The sequence below is a fragment of the Heterodontus francisci genome, chromosome 9, assembly GCF_036365525.1.
Source record: "Heterodontus francisci isolate sHetFra1 chromosome 9, sHetFra1.hap1, whole genome shotgun sequence".
Classification (NCBI taxonomy): Eukaryota; Metazoa; Chordata; class Chondrichthyes; order Heterodontiformes; family Heterodontidae; genus Heterodontus; species Heterodontus francisci.
This window is the reverse complement of record NC_090379.1, coordinates 54,530,525-54,550,161: the sequence shown is the minus strand read 5'-3', so window position 1 is coordinate 54,550,161 and position 19,637 is coordinate 54,530,525. Positions and strand designations below refer to the sequence as shown.

Below are 19,637 nucleotides of genomic sequence, written 5' to 3'. Positions count from 1 at the left end.
AATCTTACAAAAGACAAACAGTTTGAAATTCCTATCTCTTCCATTCTCAGAACCAAAATGCTTGGCATGCAAAAGAAGCCTTTATGTCTGTTGCCTTATTCTACTTGTTAATCAATTTTTTGCAGTGACTTTGTTAGGTTTTATGACAGTAATAACAAGTAAATGAAGCAGATGCAATGGTAGCTTGCAGCACTATCCAGTTGGATTACCATCATCCTGTGAGTCATCCTCTATTCTGTCTTTCCCACCGCTCTCAATGCCCGAGGTATGAGAGCTGCCATGGCTGGTCATTGAGTTGCAGGATTTGAGTTTCCTATGAAGAATGTTTCCAGTCAAACTGTCCTCGGGTCCAAGGTCCCTTTGTTTGCTGTCTGCCTCAATGCCTGAAGTGTGGGAGCTGCTGTGGCTGGCTGTGGAGTGCCTGGAAAGACGCTTATGCTTCATGCTGCCTGCGCTGCTGCCACTGGCTCGGGATCGCTTCTCTAATTGCTCAATGTCCAACTCCATGGTGTCACTGATATAAGATTCCCTGTATTGCTTCTTTTCTTCAGGGAAAAAAGAAAGATTAATTACTAATATTGGAGTGTTTAATTGGAAAACATTCATTAAATAAAATACAATGTATTGATATATATTCTCTATAAAAGTCCAAGCACCATGTAACCAGCTGCTTTAATATTAAATGTTAGATTCTATAGATAATAATAGACTTGTAGGAGTGATTATGCAGCTGTACTACAATCGAGGTGCTCAGATTGCGTGGGTTAAAACACTAACTTTTCTAAAAAAAATCTGTTGAGCAAAATCTGCTAAAAACTAATGAAAAAATGCACTTTATTTAACTGACGGACAGTAATTATGGAGCCTGCAAAATTAATTATATGCATATGCTCAGATTGCACAAATCAAATTTCAGCTCATTATCGCAGTTCTGAACAAAAACATCAGGGTGGGAAGGGGGATTTTAACCCCAAAAAACGAGCAGGTTTGGGCTGGGTAGAGGGGGTTAAAGTGTTAAAAGTCTGAATCATGACCCAAACCCACTTCCAATCCGCAAACTTTTGATTTTAACGGCGCCAGGGCAGGGGGCAGGTGGCCAATCCGCTTCAAGGAAGCGGGCTGGCACTTTAAATATTATAATGAGGCTGTGTGCCTCATTTGTATTCACCAATTGAAATTTAACGCTGACTGGTCAGGTTTCCCAGACCTTGGGACATCTGCCAACTAAACCCAGGCAAGGCTCTACTGGACTAGGAATTTAAGGGCCTTTGCACTTACCTGTTGGATAAAGCGTGCCTGCCTGGCCAACCCCCACCACATCCCCAAACCCCTCCGATCTCCCCCACCAGCTCCCCCCATTGAGGCCTCCGATCTTCTGGTCCACTGAGGCCAAGGCCTCCAACCTGAGACCACCCCCCACCACCCCAGACCCCCCCCCCCCACCACCCCCACAGGCCTCCGATCCTTCCCTGTCCCGAGGCTTTCGACCTCCCGCCTAGGCCTCTGATACCCTGCCCCATTGGACCCTGTGATTGAACTTCTCCCTGGATTAGAGCCCCCCTAGATCATCCCTCATCCCCCCCAACCCGGAGACTGACACCACCCTGCCAGCCTGCACCACCCTCAAACCCAGGGTGCAGATCTACCTGTTCCTATACCCTCTTCCAGACTGGAAGCTGAGCTTGTCAATCAGGCTGGCTTCCAGGCAGAGAACCTGTCAGTGGCATCACATGGAGTTAAAGCTCTGTAGTGTGTGGGGAAACTCCAATCCAGGTTCCCTACACTCTACCAGCATCCCACTTCCTGGTGGGTCAAGCAAGTTAAAACTCCCCCCATCAACTTCAAGCCTTTTAGGAAAAGTTAAAAGCTCTTCAAGTAAAAACTTTAATCATTGAAATTTTGCATTAAAATGTGCAAAAGGCAATTCAATGGACAAATTTAACCTGGTCCTTGTGAAATATGCATTTTTTTTTAGATTTAAGAAATGTCGATTACAGAGGAAAAATTGGATGAAAATCATTTTTGGAAAACATTTTGGAAGAATTATGGGAACCCAATGGCCAGATTGTGCAGTCAGAATGATGAGCTTACACAAGCTATTTCCATTATAAATGTGGAAATAAGGATTTATAATACAAACACGTGGCACAGAAAGTGTGACAAGAAGCCAAGCAGTGCCACCAGGAAATGCATGCAAATGTAAAATTTTAATACATTATGTAAATATATCCTAAAATTTCTCTCAATCATATTAGTTTCTTCCTACTCTTAATATTTAATCAAACTTTCAAATGTAATGTTTACTGTACTAGCTGAAGTAAGTTGACATGCAGCTATTTCCAGTTAAGTGGCCCAAGTCACTGCATGGCTCTCATTAGACCACAAAACATGGCATCATGGCTCTGAGGAAGAATGACATGCCATCCATCACACTTTCCCTGGCAGAACTGAATAAACAATGAGAGCTGCTCAACAACTATGGTGCAAATGTAACATTTAATTTCAATGGAAATTCAGAATCCAAAGGTTACACTAATACTGCTTCCCTGGATTTAAAAAAATACCTTCATTCTCCTCCAATTTCCTGACCTGTCGCAGGACTGGCTGCAGGTTCATGTAGAGACGATGACTGTTACTGAGCAGCTGGAGCAGGTGCCTGGAGCGCATGGGACAGCCAGTGTAGTAAATGAGTTTTCTAGCTGAAGGCAGACCATCTGGCAGGATCTCAAATTTCTTGCCCTATAAACAAAGGGCAAAATCTGCACAATCAGCATGGAAGATAGCCCAAAACAAATCCTCCAATATTATCTTAAACTTGGGTCTGCAGATACTGCATAATTTGAGAGGAATTATATGGTAATTTAAGACCAGAAGTGTGTGGTAACCAAAAAGGTTTCCAAAGGGAGTTCTTTTAAGTTCAACCATTCTTACAGAACCAAAATGAACCCATCAGATTTTTACACAATACTGAGATGTATACCTGTGAAAGGGACTGTGTAAGGAAGTGATTATTTGGCACAGTTCTCTATTTAGAAGTATATTAATTTTCAGCAAGAAAGCTTTGCTTGGCAAAATTTTATTTTGCATAGAAATTATAGAAAGTTTAGGGCACAGAAAGAGACCACTTGGGGCATTGTGTCTGCGCTGGCTGAAAAATGAGCCAGCCAACCTAATCCTACTTCGAGCATTTGGTCTGTAGCCCTGCAAGTTACGGCACTTGAGGCACTTGCCTCATAGACCGAGGAGTAAATTGCTGCCATAACCTCTCCTGTGTTTGCAAATATTTTTGGGTTCTTCAAGAAGCAGCAACTTCAGTGGGCAATTCGTGAACCAACTTCATGTCAATTTAAAATAAGCCTTTTCCATCAATTTTGAACCCATCATAATACTTTCAGAACAGTTGCATGATGTATTGGTGTGTCAACACCCTCCCCTACACATTCATGGCCATTATTCCTCTCCTATAGAGTTCCTGAGCTCAACCATTCTCTCAAGGAGGGTGCAGAGCAGAGGCCAGGTGCTTCCCCAGAGGGAAAGGGTTAAAAGCAGGGGGCAAATGTCCCAAGGTCTCTTACCAACCTCCTGGAAGTTAGCTTGAAAGAGGAAGAAACCTGGGAGCAGAATGGTTGAATTAGTTGCTGAGTTAAAATCTATGGCATATCGAGAAAGAAGCAAAGAGTGGAGGGGAAATTAAATTCAAAATGGAAGAACAGGTTTAAATTTCTAATATTCGAAAATGAGTGATCCCCAGAACATCACTCTCAATAGGAAGAGCTCTATCAGATACATTCTCTTAGTAATGCAAAAATAAATAGCACAAATACTGAAGAAAATAACATGCTAACAGTTAAATATCATACAGATTGTTTTAATGGCCTCAAAAACCATGACGAAACAGTCACTGTCCTCTGTCAAAGTATCAGTGAAGTCTATGGAAGAGAGACTGCTTTTAAACCAGATTCATTGATTGATTTGTTTGCAATACTTTTGAAATACCTGACTAATATCTTGAGACAACTTCCTACCACCTGATCAAAAATGGTTGGAAAACTAGCTTGACTGTAAATCCTAGTGAACCAGAACGAAGAACACATTGAACATACCAATTGCCACTTCAATGCAAAGCCTCTGAGGGGCCAGGGTCAATAATACCTCTGGCCTTGGCTTCCTTGTTCTCAGCCATGCTCCCTCTGACAGGGATCATCTTCTTCTCGTTCTGACAAAAGGTCATCAACCTTAAACGTTAATTGTTTCTCTCTTCGCAGATGCTGCCTGATCTGCTGAGTACTGTCAACATTTTCTGTTTTAATTCAGATTTCCAGGATCTACAGTATTTTGCTTTTGTATCAGGTGGACAGAGGTTCTTCCCTTTTCAAGGCCCTGTGGATACTAGCAGCACAGATGGGCAGGACCTGGTGTATCTGGGTCTGAGTCTGTTTTCTGGCTTTTTTGCCGCATTCCTGTTTGAATTGCAGCAGATGTGCACTGGAAGGACCGTGGAATTTTGGCCCTAATGTGTGATTGCACACAGGATGAAACTTGTACTGCATTTGCTGACATCAGATGGCCATGATCTTGCAAATTCAGAAGAAAATAACCAACAGAAAATGGTTAATTTCTACTTTGCCTGAACACTTAAAAAGTACCAACGCAAAAGCAGCCACAATGAAAGGCATTTGACAAATTGAATCTCAATCACCCTATGGACTGAGGTCAAGGTCCCCTCCCCATTCATTGGCAATAGGAAAATGTGTTGATTACTGCTGCGGCTCTGCAAATTCCTTTCCAGGAGAATAGAGTTGAAATCCTCCTTTAAGGACATTTGAAGTAAGAATTCTGAAGTTAGCACATCCTGAAACCATGGGTCCGGTTTTATTCCATTCAAAACCTTGCAGAGAGTTAAAATCGGGCCCCATGTTTCGCCATCACAAAAGTTTCTTCTATCTGTATTAAATTGTCAATTTTTTGATGGCAGCTAAGCTGCTCCCAAGAGTCCACTGCGTTCTGTTTTCTGGCGAACATGGACCTTTCACATTTAATATGGAAAGCTGGATTATTTTTCAGACTGTGGGAATAAAAACTTGGCAACACTCTAAGCAGCTGTGTGGAGATGAACAGCAATTTTCTCAAATCAGTGTCACGCAGGTATTTAAATCTTTACAGTTGTGCTTTTACAGGCAGCTTTGTGATGATGATTTTCTGCACCAGAATCTGCCAGCTGGTCAAATTAGTTAAATAGTTTGCAGTTCAGTGTTTGAACCCACGGAATGTTGCCATTAATGTTAAGCTACAAGATATAAATTCTGCAATCCTTTGTGTATGTCAGGCAATTATTTACTTCAGTATATTCATTACAGCAGATGCATCAGGTTATAATTACAACTGTTCCTGAACTCAGATCCATTCAAGCAAAAATATTTCAGCCTAAACATTGAAACAGTGAAATAATGCATCAAATCAATCTTATAATATTCATGTTTTTATGCCTGTCATTCAATTGAGCCGGTTGAGTTGTAATTAAGTGTACTTCAAATTTAGCACGTTATGTAATTTTTGTGAATTTAAACACATCCCAAATTTGTTTTCAATGTTTTCAGTATGATTTAATAATAATAATAAAATAAAAAAGAATGAAATAATTTCAACTGTATTTTTGTGTGTGTATGGGGAGGGATTGAAGATTATAAACTGCAGGATAAGGTGCCATAGGCACAAACTGGTAAAAGAAAAGTTCAAGAATTATATCGGAAAGCACAAAGTTTGACAATTACCCACAGTGATCTTCCAGGCAGGGGAGAGGAGGTAAAAGAAACTCAGGGGCATTCACTAGTCAGTTAAGTGGTGTGATAGTGGAGAAATGACAATTTTATATAGAAGGATGGGCTGGATAATTCAAATATCTTCCCTATCTCTATTTATCTTTGTGATAATCCTCTGCATTTCAATAAGTAAAAAGACCAGCAAGAATGAAATGAACTCTATTATCAAATTATTACTGTTAATGGTTCATTTCCCTACAAATCTGGCAAAAGATAAATACCAAAAGACATTTCATTCTTCTGGAGGAGATAGTTAGTCCTTTAAGATTACATTGTGCATTCTTTGTACTGGGCAGAACCTTCAAAGGGTTACTGACCTGGTACATTGGCTGGAATTTTACCCTCGGTGGACGGGAGCCACCGAAAAGTCGGTGTCATTCCTGCCTCCGCCTGGCCTGACGATCCAGACTGCATTTTGCAGTTTCCAGGTCCTTAATTGGTCTGAGGCAGGAAGTCCCGCCTAATGGAGCTGCCGGCCAATCAGTGGGCTGGCAGTTCTTAGTCCCAGTAGCGCCACCAGGAGCGGTGGCCACTGCTGGGACTGCAACCCAGCTGAGGACAGAACATGTCAGGGAGCCCCAGAGAATTGGTAAGTTTTTGGGGTCTCACTGGGAACAATTGGTCAGGCCCCAGCGAGGCAAGGGTGGCCGACTGGGGGAACGGGGAGCGTGTTGTACGTTGGGGGTGAATGGAGCATTGGGGACAGCCCTCCATCGGGCGCAGGGTGCCTGAACAGGAGGCTCCCACCCCCATGCCGTCAGAAAGCCACCTACCTTTAACAAGCGGCTTTTCTCGGGCCTGGGCCACCCACCAGCCCAGGGTAAAATCCCTGTGGTGGCGGGCGGAGGCCCTTAAGTGCCCGTTAACTGGCCACTTAAGGGCCTTGACTGGCCTGGGGCAGGCGGGCCATTTTTTGCCTCCAGCACCCCGCATAAAATGGCGGCGGAGGCGGGAGCAGGTCGGGAAGGGCCCCCCGATCTTCCCACTCCATTTTACATCCCCCCCGCTCCCCCCACCATGATCCCACTCTTTGGGGGGGTGTAAAATTCTGGCCATTAATGCTATTTCTCGCTTCACAGATGCTGCCAGACCTACTGAATGTTTCAAGCATTTTCTGTTTTTATAAGAGGGTAATAATCTATTTATACAACTTTATTTTACTTCCTTAGATTTAAAGAGCAATTGCAATGATCACAAAATGGTAAAGATATTTCTAAGGAATATACGAAGTACTTTTAACATAAATGTATAGTGCAGTTTCCATGCTGGCAGATCTACTGTGGATATGATCTTCTCCATATGCCAGCTATGAAGAAGTGTAGGGAACTGAGTATACCCTTTTACCTTACTTTCGCAGGTCTCACTAAGGCATTTGACACTGTCAGCAGAGCAGGGCTCTACAAGATTTTGGGAAAAATTGACTGCCCACCGAAGCTCCTCAGTCTCATCTGCTCCTTCCATGACAATATGCACTGCACTGTACAGTATGATGGCTCCACTTCTGACAGTTTCAGAGTAAAGAATGAAGTGAAACAGGGTTGTGTCCTAGCCCCCACTCTGTTTGGCATCTTCTTCTCCATTCTCCTGACCTTTGCCTTCCCTGCAGAAATGGAAGGAGTCTACTTGCACACTAGGTCAGACGGCAAGCTTTACAATCTATCAAGGCTGAAAACGAAGACAAAAACACATCGCCTCCTGATCAGAGAACTCCTCTACGCTGATGATGCTGCACTGGTTATTCACACGGAAACTCAGAGGCAAAGACTCATGGACTGTCTCTCCCGTGCCTGTAACTTGTTTTTCTTGACTATAAGCGTCAAGAAAACTGGTCATGGGACAAGGTGCTGCATCTCTGCCCCTGATCACACTAAATAACACCTCACTGGAAGTGGTTAGCAAATTTTGCTATCTTAGGTCCACAATGATAGACAATTTGTCCCTTGATGCAGAGCTCAATACAAGCATAGGGAAAGCAGCTACCACCTTTGGCTGACTCATAAAATGCGCATGGTATAACATCAAGCTGACCCTTATGACCAAGCTGATGGTTTATAAGGCCTGAATTCTCAGCAACTTGCTATATGGCTGTGAAACAAGAGCAACTTACCAGGAAAAGCAGCTCAATAATTTCCATCTTTGCTGTCTGCGGCACATTATGGGTAAATCCTGGCACGACAAAACCAGAACTGCGGCAGTCCTCACAAAGGCAGAGCTCCCAAGTGTGTTGACACTAATCAAACAGAGGCAGCTTCAGGGGATCGGACACATCTGCAGGATGGAAGACGGTCGCAGCCCCAAGGACCTTCTGTACGGTGAGGTAGCCGGGGCCAGATGACCAGTGGGGTGCCCAAAGCTCCACTTCAAGGATGCTTGCAAGCGTAACATGAAGGCCCTAAACGTCGACTATCGCACTTGGGAGTCACTAGCTGGTGAAAGAGGGAAATGGCGACACATCCTGTGGACTGGTGTACACTACCACGATGAGCAGATGGCAACAGGCGCCAATGCCAAAAACAACAACTCACAGTGTCACTTGGCAGCTCCATGTGCAGCACTTGTGGCAGAACCTGTCTCTCAAGGATTGGCCTTCACAACCATCAGCAAAGGTGCACCAAGAGAAGAGACCCCACCTAAATGGATTGTTTGCTGCATGTCCATCCTCTTTTGTAAATGGAACCCATGTGCTTTCACTCCAGCACAACCACATGCTCTATGGTGATACAAAAGCAAATGCTCTGAAAAGTTTTTTAAAAAGGATGCTGTTTATGGACAGGGATTTCTGATGTGACTAAAATAAGTTCTTGTTTATATGCTTGTAACTCAAATTTCAAGTCTGGGACATGGAGCTGTGAATGATGCTTAAGCAAAGTCCAACAGACAATCATCTTCTTCTGGTACAGAAATGGGGCAGAATTTTTACCACAGAGCTGGATCTGTTTTTGGGTCAGAAACCCGTCTCCGGTGGGAAACTGATTAAAGATTAGATTTTGATGGGGGTGAGCCCTTTATTCATAGATAGAGAGATACAGCACTGAAACAGGCCTTTCGGCCCACTGAGTCTGTGCCAACCATCAATCACCCATTTATACTAATCCTACGTTAACCCGATATTCCTTACCACATCTTCCCTCAATTCTCCTACCACCTACCTACACTAGAAGCAATTTACAACGACCAATTTACCTATTAACCTGCAAGTCTTTGGCTGTGGGAGGAAACCGGAGCATCCGACGGAAACCCACGCGGTCACAGGAAGAACTTGCAAACTCCAAACAGGCAGTACCCAGAACCAAACCTGGGTCATTGGAGCTGTGAAGCTGCGGTGCTAACCACTGCGCCGCCCGAAATGATATGGAGATGGGATTCCTGCCCACTTAGAACCAGTGGGGGAGGGAACAGAGGTGGGTCAGATGACGTGTGGCACATCACTGAGGCTTCTGGTTGTCCTGAGGGTGAGAACTGTGTTTTGTGCCAAAGCGAGATGTCACAGGAGAGCCGCAGGCCTGGCACTTGGGGCAGGGCAGACCCTCACTTCATCACCGACCTGGATCTAGCGCTGGAGGCTGAGGTCCTCTTCCTGGAGAGTGGCAGGAGGCTGCGACCTCACTGTGCAGCAGGGGCATCTTTCTGTTCAGTATAATCCCATCTACCCCCTCTTCCTCCTCCACTCTCACCTCTTGCTCCTCCTCGATAAGCTGTCTCCTTCCAGGGCCTCACCATTCTCAAGGTCCACACTCCTCTGGAGAGCAATGTTATGGAGAGCGCAGCAGATGACCACAATGACCAAGACCATTGCAGGAGGGTATTGGAGGGCATCACCCGACTGGTCCAGGCACGAGAATCACATCTGCAGAAGCCCGATAGTCTACTCAATGTATGGCCTGCTGAGCAGGTGGCATTAGTCGTATTGTATGCCTCTGTTTGGGGCTCCCGTAGAGGGGATAGCAGCCATCTCTTCAAGGAAATTCCCTTGTCTCCTCGGATCCATCCATGCACCTTGGGAGTTGGAGTGAAGATCTGATGTAGCCTGGACTGGAGGAGGATGATGGAGTCATGGCAGCTGCCAAGAAAGCAAATGCACACATGGAAGAAGCTCTTGTTGTGGCTGTAGATCAGTTGGACATTGAGGGAGTGGAAGCCCTTCCTGTTGATGGATCTCACTGGCCGGTCACTGGGTTCCTTAATGGCCACATAGGTGCAATTGATGATGCCCTGCACCTGGGGGAATCCAGCGATGGAGGCGAAACCCAACGCTCTCTGTTCCTGTGAGGCCGTGTCTCTCGTTAAATGAATGTGCTGTCTAGCTCTGGCAAAGTGGGTATCAGTGATCAGCAAGATGCAGTGTTGTGCAGCTGTTTCTGAGATGCCAGTAAGGTTCACAGCTGATCCTTGGAAGGAGCCAGAAGCGAAGAAGTTCAAGGACACAGTGACTTTGACGGCTACTGGCAGGGCACGACGACCAGTGCTGCGAGGTGTTCAGCGATGAGGGCACAGATGTCTGTGACCATCTGCCTGGAGAGTCACAGTCTCCTGCGGCACTGGTTCTCTTGTCATCTCCAAGTAGCTCCATCTTCGGTGGTCAAACCCTGTGATGAGGGTTTGGCTTTTGTTGCCTTCCTGTCCCTCTTTCTTCTACCATGCCCTCCTGATGCCTGGGGTACTGCCCCTCCTGTGAAGGATGTTGCCCCCTCATCGCCACGGGGCCCAAAATCTAACAGTTGTGCCCCCATTGCCAGCTGGAGCCATCCTTCCAGGCAGGTGGACATCCAAATATCCTTGTCAGCCTTGCCCCTGCGATGTCAGGGGGTGCCAACCCCATTCAAAGCCTGGGCACTGAGGGCCCAATCACCCTGTGCAGTGCCAAGGGCACACCCTTACAAAGTGCCCAGTCCCTCTTTTCCCCACTGACCCTCTTATGGGGCTGGGGTGATACCCCGGGGCAGCCATGACTAGTACCTTCCCATGCAATCACAGGAGGTGTAATACATGCCCTTTTACCTCCTCTCTCCTCATTGTCCAAGGCCCCAAACACTCCTTCAGGTGAAGCAGTGATTTACTTGTACTTCTTTCAATTTAGTATACTGTATTCGCTGCTCACAATGCAGTCTCTTCTACATTGGGGAGACCAGGCGCAGATTGGGTGACGGCTTTGCGGAACACCTCCGCTCAGTCTGCAAGCAGGACCCCGAACTTCCGGTTGCTTGCCATTTCAACACTCCCCTCCTGCTCTCATGCCAACCTTTCTGTCTTTGGCCTGTTCCAGTGAACATCAACGCAAGCTCGAGGAGCAGCACCTGATCTTTTGATTGGGCACTCTACAGCCTTGCAGACTGAACATTGAGTTCAATAACTTCAGAGTATGACTGATCTTTTTTTAATATTTTATTTTTTAACCATGTGCCTGCTTTTCATGTAGTCAGAGCTGCTCATTATTCCACTATTAACAGTCACTGGACTAATGCTTTGTCTTTCACCACAAACATTAACACACGCTTTGCCTTTGTCGCAGGACAGCTTTGTTATTAAGTCTCCCTCTGCCCTCTTCCCCTTTTTCTCTCTTCCACTCCCCTCCCCTTCACTTGCTTAAAACCTAATTCTTTTCTAACCTTGGCCAGTTCTGATGAAAGCTCACAGACCTGAAATGTTAACTTTGCTTCTCTCTCCACAGACGCTGCCAGAGCTGCTGAGTATTTCCAGCACTTTTTGTTTTGTTACAGATTTCCAGCATCTGCAGTATTTTGCTTTTATTTAAACTATCTTATTTGGTCTGAATTGGATTGAGAGCAGGGTTCCTGTCACACCTTCCCCCTGCTCTCCTGATCAGCGCCACCTGGCGCCGGTATTTTTGGCAACCTCCCACCTCTGTTCCTTTCTTCAGAGGGCCCCGGAAATTCAGCCCATGGTCTCTTACTCCTTTTACACCCTGGATTTCAATTAAGACAATAATTGGGAGGAAACAGATTCTCTCTTTCATAATTTAGAGGAAAAAGAACAGTTCTGTTATCAATTTTCTGACTTACCACAAACACAAGCTTGCCAACATTGGTCCAAGGAAAATCATATAACAATTGTTTAGATTCACCCACAACCTGGAAAACATGAAATTGTGAAAGAAATATATTCAGTTATCTATTTCCTGAATCCACTATCCTTTGTACTGTGATGAAAGAGTGAGGAAGGGCTGTGTTAAGTTTTAGTTACTGAAAATGAGAGAAGTTATTTTCCTGATTTTTATGGTTTTACCAAATCACATAGTAACCCAAAAGCTGAATTCTGTACAAAATCATGAGAATAAAACAAAGACACCTGGAAAATATTTCTATTTATACTGGATGCTCAGGAAAATGAAACATGTTAATCACATCTCATTTTTGAATATGGTACAGAAATGCTATGGATTGAAAATGACAATGATTACAGTTTAATTATAGCTTCGTATCAGTATCTTCTTGCTTTCTGCTGAATCACATGGGGAGTTTAACTTGACATTTCTGTGCAACCACCAAAACTATTTTTGTGTCTCTTATTAGCAAAACTGCAGATTTTGTGGATAAACAAAATAAATACATTTATAAATGAATAAATTAAAGACAAAGTTTTAGATACAATGAAGTAAACCTACACTATAGTACCTGGACAGATTGTGGCAGCGGGATTGACGATTCCTATGAACATACGAATTAGGAGCAGGAGTAGGCCACTCGGCCCCTCGAACCTGCTCCGTCATTCAATAAGTTCATGGCTGATCTGATTGTAACCTCAACTCCACATTCTTGCCTCCCCCCAATAACCTTTCATCCCCTCGCTTATCAAGAATCTATCTACCTCTGCCTTAAAACTATTCAAAGACTCCGCTTCCACCAACTTTTGAGGAAAAGAGTTCCAAAGACTCACGACCCTCTAAGAGAAAAAGAATTCTCTTCATCTCTGTCTTAAATGAGTGACCCCTTATTTTTAAACAGTGACCCCTAGTTCGAGATTCTCCCACATGCAGAAACATCCTTTCAACATCCACCCTGTCAAGACTTATCTGTTCCAATCAGTCCTCAGTGGTTGAAGAGCCTGAAGTGCTCTAAAATATGTGCATTTTTAATTCTTTTATGACCCCTGTTATTTGGACCACAAGGCACGACCATGTCAAAATGATTTTTTTGAAGAGGGGAGGAGTGAGAAGAAGTTTCTCTTTACTGATCTATCTATCTTGGCCACCCTCTGCTGCAATAGCAAAAGGAAGCTCTGGCAATTGAATTCAACAGAAACTGTTATCCCTTAACTAAAATACACCACTGTTCTATATTGTAATATGCAAAAATATAAGATAACATTAACATAGCATAAAATGGTCAACTGTGCATTGACTTTGTTTGAGTGTGAAATGAGAATATAAAAATTAGGCTCACAACTTCACGTAATCTATACAATACATTGGACGTGCTACATGCCTGTTATCAAATTAATGATTTTTAACCATGTGGCTATATCACACACAAAGCAGAACCTGACAAATAAAACCTTCACAGTGCTTAATCCTTCATTTTGAGTTATATTTAAACCTAATTTGTGTCATTTCTTCACCTCAAATGGTGTTTCTGGCCTTCATGGAATAGACAATGGGTAGAGTTTCGTGCTGACGGTGGAAGTCTCGATATCGGGGGAAATTGACGCCGAGATCCCCGTGCTGGTTCTTGTATGGAAGGCCTGCCGTATTTAGTGCCAATCAGGCACTTAACTGGACAGCGGCGGGGCTTCCGTATGATTTAGGACACCACCACCAGAAGTCACAGAATCACAGAATAATACAGTGCAGAAGAGGCCCTTCGGCCCATCGAGTCTGCACTGGCCTCACAGAGCTGCTGGCCAATCAGAGGCTGGCAGCTGCAGCGCCACTGCAGAGATGGTGGCTGCTGCTGTAGCTGCAGCCACTGGACACCAAGGAGCAGCGCTGAAACCAGGCTCAAGGCAGGTCAGGGCGGGAGGGGTCTCAGGGAGGGAGGCCAGCAGCAAGGGCACGGGCATGGCTCTAAGTGGACCCCCCCCCCACCCACCCTTCCTGATGCCAGGTCCCTCATTCAGGCACTGTGACTTTGAACGAGGACCCCACCTTGCCACCCCACTCAGCCGGGAAGTAGCCCGCACAGTTTCTCGTGCCATGCTTCCCATGCAGCAACAGGGCCGCCCAGCACATGGGTAATTGTGGCTGCGGCAAAAAGAGGCTCTTAATTAGAGGTTAATTACCCAGTTGAGGGCCTAAATTGGGGGTGGGATGGGAAGGCTGGGCCTTTCCGCCTCTTACAAAAGTTCTACAGAGGCAGGATGGTGGCGGATTAGTGGCGGGATCCCCTCCTCCCCCCCCCCCCACATCATCCCACCCAATGTTATGCTCTCCCTACCTCCAAACCCGCTGCAGGGGAGAGCATAAAATTCCACCCGATGACTTCCTACATTAATGTTGTGAAATACATAGTCACTTGGGGTCATTCTTACTGCACAGAGAGCTAGCCTATGAAGAGTTTTTTTAAAATTCAGTTGTACATTTCAAGTCATTGGCCAGTGTATCATAAAATAAATCTGAAATTTAGCACTGCACAGGCCTGGCCAGCGACGCCCACATCCCATGAATGAAAGAAAAAAAAAAACGTGCATAATATGTACCAATAGATGACATTAGCGTGCGACCCCTGCAGCCATTTAGGTAGCGAGAAGAGTCTGTTCATGTGGTGAAATAGAACAGTGAAGCAGTTAATACACATTAATGCTGCTAAATTAATTGGCTTAAAAAATGAAAATGTATGAAGTTTCTTCTGCTACTTATGAGTACTGTCATGCTAGGCCCCCACCTGCCAAGAATGAGGCACATTAATTTTGTCATGAACATTGATTTTAAACTGTTATTAGAGTGAAGAAAGGACTTGTTAAACAGATCAGCCGTGGCTGGAAAAGACATTTGCATATTAACAGACAGTGTTTGGAAGGACAAAGCAACCATTCCCTGACATTCAACCCACAATGGACTTTTGATCACCAGACGTTGAAGGTGGGGGAGCTCGCATTCCAGGTTGACTGCTAAGATGGCTGAACACACAAACGAACATGGTCAAACCAGCTAGTCACATGACTAACCTGCTGGGCAACCTGAGTTTTTTGAATTTGTACAAACAGTTTGGGCAGAATGTCTGTTTGCTCCTGGACTGAGAAGATTTCTCTCCTGCCTGCTCCCATCTCTTTCTCACAAGCCTCTGAATTCACTGAAGACACATGAACCCCAAGAGAGAAAAGTCTCCTACAGCGAACAAGGTTTAAGAAGAATGCTGGGCCCCAACGAAAAGCAAGATCTACCTACAATCAAGGACTCTACAGTGAGCTCAAAGATCCGTAACAACAACTCTTCCGATATTGCCTCAAACTTTTCCACTTTATTTTTCTTCTGCTCTTTTCTGTCTCTATTTGCATGGTTGTATCACATATGCATGCTAGCGTGGGTGCATCATGTATCCATAGGCGTTAACTGAATTAGACTTTAAGTTTAAGTTTAATAAATTTCAACTTTTCTTCTTTAAACCTAAGAAAGCCTGTTTGTACTGGTTTATATGCCTTATAATTGGAAAGCGGTGAACAAGGATTCACCAAGGGGGAGCTAAAAATAGGGTGTGTTGAAAATTAAACCCTGTTACAGTAAGACCAGGTGATGGCTGAAAGGGAACCCTAGACCTTTTTCTCACCTGGTTGTAACAGTATACTTTCTGATTTAATCTGCAAGTTGTCAAATTAACCTAAATTAAAAAATTTAATTATGGAAATGAGTGACTTCAAATTACAATAATTTTTTGAAGTTTGAATAGTTTAGAAGGAGGAAGAAATTGAATGCAATGCAAACTCTGGGCCGATGTGCAAGGAACACATTGGCAACCATGACCTGTTGCCACTCAAAGGAATCTAGGTCTGTTTGGTGGTTGGAGGCCAAGCTTGGAAACCTGAGGTCATTTCAAGGAAGTGACAACCAACAGGAAGCAAGGGTTTGGGGCCTGGGCCAGTAGAGTGTGAGGGTCAGGAGCTAGCAGGGTGCAGGAGACCAGGTCCAGGGTCACTGGGGTGGGGGAGAGCAGGACTATGGGTTTCTTCCTGCTCAATCCCTTTAGAAGTGGGAGGCCAACTTATAAAATTCAAAACCAGCCTAAATAGAGGTAGGAAATTTATATTTTAACTTTTTGTTTAAAGTAGTTAATATGCAAATTAGAAACTTGTCTTTATATTCTGCAGTAGTTTTATTTTATGTTTTTGTAGTAGAAGCTGATTAGGTGAGAGCTGGAAGAGAGGAATGTTTTATGCACTACCGGGAGGGAGGTCTGCTGCTATATTTGTGACAGATGGTGAACGTGTTTTTCCTATTCTAAATGTTTACATAAGTGATTGTGGAGAGTGTGGGGCCAGAAACAGGCAGTGGGGAGGGAGCTGGGCACCAGGCAGTGAGTTGGAGAGTGCAGGGGTAAGGATGACTGAGTTGGGGGCAGAGCGAGGTTAGGAGCCAGGTGGTGTGTCAGGGCAGTCATCCAGGAGACTAGCGGTAAATTAAGGAATGTGGCATACCCAGTAAAGGCTTGAGTATGATAGTTACCCTTATCATTACAGAGCATACTGAAAGGCCACAGTGACCAACAACCTGTGATTTATGCCTGCACCATCTGTGGAAAGGACCGTTTCTAAAGAATTGGACTCTTTGGCCATGTACCATGTTGCAGCAGGGCAAAGTAACTGAACTTTGCCACTTATATCATCATCTTATGAGATGAATGGTTGCCATTCAGATTAGCAACATGGAAAGGCAAGAGGGGGAACATGATTTGGACTTGTACCAAATTGTTTCTAATCTTACCTGAAATATCTGAAGTCCTTGCAGAGTCAAGCCCAGCATCAGTGAAGCATCAATTTCCCTTTTATCCTAAATACAACAAAATGTATCATAAATGTAAGTACAATCAGAAAGCAATCATATCCAACAAATGTGGAGTTTTTCGAATAGGTGAAGGGCGCATGGTGATTTCATCAGGTTTAAGCTGTGCTAGCAGTGTAGCATCCAGTAGAGTAACAGGTCTGGAGTAATTTCTGACACCACTAAATAATTGCAACCAACTCTGTGCATCAACCTATATTTCCAAATAAGAGGTTTTTGATACCAGCATTACTGATACACAACAGTCCTGAACCGTGACATTTGTGATAGAGCGTCTGTTCAGAGACTATTCTAATCAGTACTCATTCATTTGAAAGTGATCTATGAATGAACAATGCCAATCTTACGAGTAGCTGAGCATGGCTTTAAATCGATCTATAATTACCATTGTTACACTAGGGAGCTGTGAGGAATGATCAGCGTACAACCTGAAGAGGAACTACAGAAAAATTGGTCACATTACAAGCGAAATCTTTTAGTTTCATCCTTCTTTGGCCTCCTTATCTCGAGAGACAATGGGTAAGCGCCTGGAGGTGGTCAGTGGTGTGAGGAGCAGCGCCTGGGGTTTCATCCAACAATTAAGAAAAGAACTACTAAAGTCTTATGTGGCAATATTGGGCTCTGTAGCACTGGTAGCTTTGGCGTTACGGGTGCCATTTTGGTACCAAAATGATATCCGCACCACATATGCACACTTCTGGCGCATGCCAAACGTCATCTTGGTGAGTAGGAAGATCATGACATCAGTCAGCGTGTAATGCTGATTTGACACCAACACTGCCATTTTCAACCTTGCCACTCTAGCCAACATCCTCTCAAACACGCATCGCTGAATGTGTGTTCAGCAGAAGGAGGAGGACTACCAACCAACACTATTTAAAGGATCATCAACTACTATCAGGTTAGTTACCGATTTATCTCTACTGGCATCGCCCAATTTTGTGGAAGTGCTTGGTGAGTTGGAGAGTTGGTTAAAACTGGTGAAGTCAACAATGAGTGGTGCTGCATGTGGAGAAGGCCTTGGTTGTGACTGCAAGGGCGCTGGGCAAACTTACTCCCAGTCATGGGTGCCACACATGCAATTACCTTTAGTTTGCAGCAAGAGAGGGAGATGGAGCAAACACAGCAAAGAAGAGGACAAGCTGCTTACAAAGGGAGAAGGGGGAGATGGGCTCTCAGCAGCAGGCCAGATCCACCTCAGATCTTCCAGGACTGCTTCTCTTACCACCATCTAAGCCAGGTGTAGTGAATGCGTCATCTGCACTTTATGAGGAAGGTGTTTTATGAGGAAGAACTATGCCACTTTTTGCAACCAGACCTACAGCCTCAGAGCAGGGCAAAGATGGTGCTGCCAGTGGCTGTGAAAGTGATGGTGGCCCCGAATTTCTTCAGGTCAGGATTCTTCTAGGCTGCAGCTGGGAACATATGATAGATCTCCCAGTTTGCTCTCCGTAGCTGCATCAGAGAGGTGACAGGCATTCTTGGATGCTAGGAGTGAGGACTTCATTGTGTTCTGTCTGATCATAGAGAAGCAGGTAAAGTGTTCACGTGGCTTTGACAGGAAAGCAGGCTGCCCCATGGCGCAGATGCTCTTGACTGTGCACACTTTGCTTTGCAGGCACAACATCTCAACAGAGAGATGTACTGCAACCGCAAAGGGCTCATTGAATGTGGAGTTGGTATGCAAACACAGTCAGCACATCATGCTGGTGAATGCCCAATACCCTGACAGTAGTCATAATGCTTTCATTCTGCACCAGTCTGCTGCTTCCTCAACAAACTACAGGGTGGCTGCTGGATGACAAGAGCTATCCATTCTACACTTGGCTTTTTTTAAAATTAAAGATACAGCACTGAAACAGGCCCTTCGGCCCACCGAGTCTGTGCCGACCAAGAACCATCCATTTATACTAACCCTACAGTAATCCCATATTCCCTACCACCTGCCTACACTAGGGGCAATTTACAATAGCCAATTTTTCTATCACCTGCAAGTCTTTGGCGGTGGGAGGAAACCGGAGCACCCGGCGAAAACCCATGTGGTCACAGGGAGAACTTGCAAACTCCGCACAGGCAGTACCCAAAATTGAACCCGGGTCCCTGGAGCTGTGAGGCTGTGGTGCTAACCACTATGCCGCCCAACTTGGCCCCTCTGCAACCCAACCACACATGGCCAGCATTCATACAACAGGAGCCATGCTGCCACAAAAATTATCATTGGGGCTTTGAAGCAATGGTTCCGCTACCTGGAACGTTCTGAAAGAGCCCTCCAGTACACATTGGAGCATGTGTTCCAGTAGGTGGTGGTCTACAGTATTCTCTAAAGCCTGGCTATAATGAGGGCACAGCACTTGCCACCAGGGATACAGTGAGCAGCTCAGGAAGCAGGAGGAGGAAGAGGAGGAGGAGGAAGGGAGGAGGCAGCCTGCAGATCCCAATCCCAGCCGTGCTGTCCATGATTGTCTCATCTGGCTACAGTTCTTGTGAACATAATCCCAAATCCCCATCGTACAATAGTCCCATACCCTTTATGAACCACTGCAGCGTCCTCTTGGCCACAATGCTCAACTAAAAGCCACCACAAAACAACCATTCCACACCAACGTTATCCAACAAACCATCCAATATTCCATACAAAAGTCAACTAATTACCCTTGTGCATTCCTATAGTGTCAGCCTTTGCCTGGCCTAGTGCTCCTACACAGTGCTTCTCCAGTGGCTGTAGCATGGCTGCTGGAAGGCTGCTGACTTTCACTGAGGGAAACTGCAGATGGCCTTGCAGGACACCCTTGAGTAGCTCTGGGCCTAGAAGGCCGGGCTTCAGATGGCACCACTTCAGCATGTGTAGCAGAGTCTGGCTAGCTGGCAGA

General features: G+C 44.9%; 1 protein-coding gene across 3 annotated transcripts in view; it reads right to left on the bottom strand.

Moving 5' to 3' along the window:
• Positions 1-19,637, bottom strand: part of frmd6 (FERM domain containing 6) — a 159,379-nt gene that overhangs the window by 24,966 nt on the left and 114,776 nt on the right. For all 3 annotated transcript variants that reach the window (XM_068039098.1, XM_068039099.1, XM_068039101.1), the window contains 4 exons: positions 16,690-16,755; positions 11,840-11,908; positions 2,565-2,739; positions 210-545 (listed from right to left, as the gene is read on the bottom strand). In XM_068039098.1, the coding sequence (XP_067895199.1) occupies positions 210-545; positions 2,565-2,739; positions 11,840-11,908; positions 16,690-16,755 (646 nt within the window). The remainder of the gene's footprint in view (positions 1-209; positions 546-2,564; positions 2,740-11,839; positions 11,909-16,689; positions 16,756-19,637) is intronic.